Source organism: Octopus bimaculoides, unplaced genomic scaffold, assembly GCF_001194135.2.
Source record: "Octopus bimaculoides isolate UCB-OBI-ISO-001 unplaced genomic scaffold, ASM119413v2 Scaffold_122730, whole genome shotgun sequence".
In the NCBI taxonomy this organism is placed as follows: Eukaryota; Metazoa; Mollusca; class Cephalopoda; order Octopoda; family Octopodidae; genus Octopus; species Octopus bimaculoides.
In genome coordinates, this window is record NW_026309213.1 from 5491 (window position 1) to 6697 (window position 1207).

Here is a 1207-nt window from a genome sequence, read left to right on the forward strand (position 1 = left end):
TCAGATTATCATATAATATTTATGATTAAAGAATTATTTATCATCTTTTGAAGACAAGAAGAAAATGTTTTACTGAAGTTATATAAAGGTTTACATAAATTTGTGGATAATTTATTTTAATGAGAGGAGAAAAATTATGGAAATTAAATTGTGTGAGAAGAAAGCTGGATTTAAAACACAATCTAAAGCCATTAATTTTCCAGATGATATAAAGAAAAAGGGCAAAGAAACACCCTATAACTGTGATATATGCGATAAATCATTCTCTGTCAAATGCCGCCTCAATAAACACAAACTTACTCATACAGCAGAGAGACCACATCGTTGTGATATCTGTGGTAAATCATTTTCTCATAACCGTCATTTAATTGAGCACATGCGCATGCATACTGGAGAGAAACCATATCACTGTGATATATGTGACGAATCATTCTCTGCTGTATGCCGCTTCAATACACACAAATGTTTCCACCCTGGAAGGAGACCGCATCAGTGTGATATCTGTGGTAAATCATTTTCTCTTAAGTGTAATTTAACTATTCATATACGCATTCATACAGGAGAGAAACCATATCATTGTGATGTCTGTAGCAAATCTTTCTCCGTAGGAAGCAGCTTAACTAAACACAAACGTATTCATACAGGAGAAAAACCATTCCGCTGTGATGTCTGCAGTAAATCATTCTCTGGCAGTAGTGACTTAACTCAACATAAACGCTTTCATACAGGTGAAAAACCATATCAATGTGATATTTGTAGTAAGTCATTCACACAAAGTTCACACTTAACTGTACATAGACGTATTCACACGGGAGAAAAGCCATACCAGTGTGTTATCTGTGGTAAATCATTTTCTGAAAGTAGTCCCTTAACTCAACATAAACGTGTTCATACAGGAGAGAAACCATATCACTGTGATAACTGTGACAAATCCTTCGCTGCAATACGTAGCTTAATTCAACATAGACATATTCACACAGGGGAATAACCATATTTGTGTGATATCTGTGGGAAATCATTCTCTGAAAGTTGTCTATTAACTCTTCATAAACGAGCTTTATATATATTTTTTTTCTCTCATCTGGTGACAGGGTATGAAACGTGTCTTTGGGATCTGGAAATGAAGGCTAAACCTATGAAAAGGTATCATACTTCTTCTGCAAGTCCTAAGTTTATTAGCCAGCCATCGCTACATAGAGTCGTGGTG

General features: G+C 35.1%; 1 protein-coding gene across 1 annotated transcript; it reads left to right on the top strand.

Annotated features, from left to right (window-relative positions):
* The first annotated feature begins 136 nt into the window (after window positions 1-136).
* On the top strand, window positions 137-988 carry LOC106880448 (zinc finger protein 723). The gene is made up of 2 exons (XM_014930368.1): window positions 137-338; window positions 609-988. Exons 1-2 carry the CDS (start codon window positions 137-139, stop codon window positions 986-988), a joined length of 582 nt encoding a protein of 193 aa, XP_014785854.1.
* Window positions 989-1207: the final 219 nt, after the last annotated feature.

Bases quoted from the DNA above. Each gene is read 5' to 3' on its own strand.
- LOC106880448 (XM_014930368.1), top strand. From the start codon at position 137: ATGGAAATTAAATTGTGTGAGAAGAAAGCTGGATTTAAAACACAATCT. The intron at 339-608 runs GTAAATCATTTT...CTTTCTCCGTAG, and splicing joins ACATCGTTGTGATATCTGTG to GAAGCAGCTTAACTAAACAC.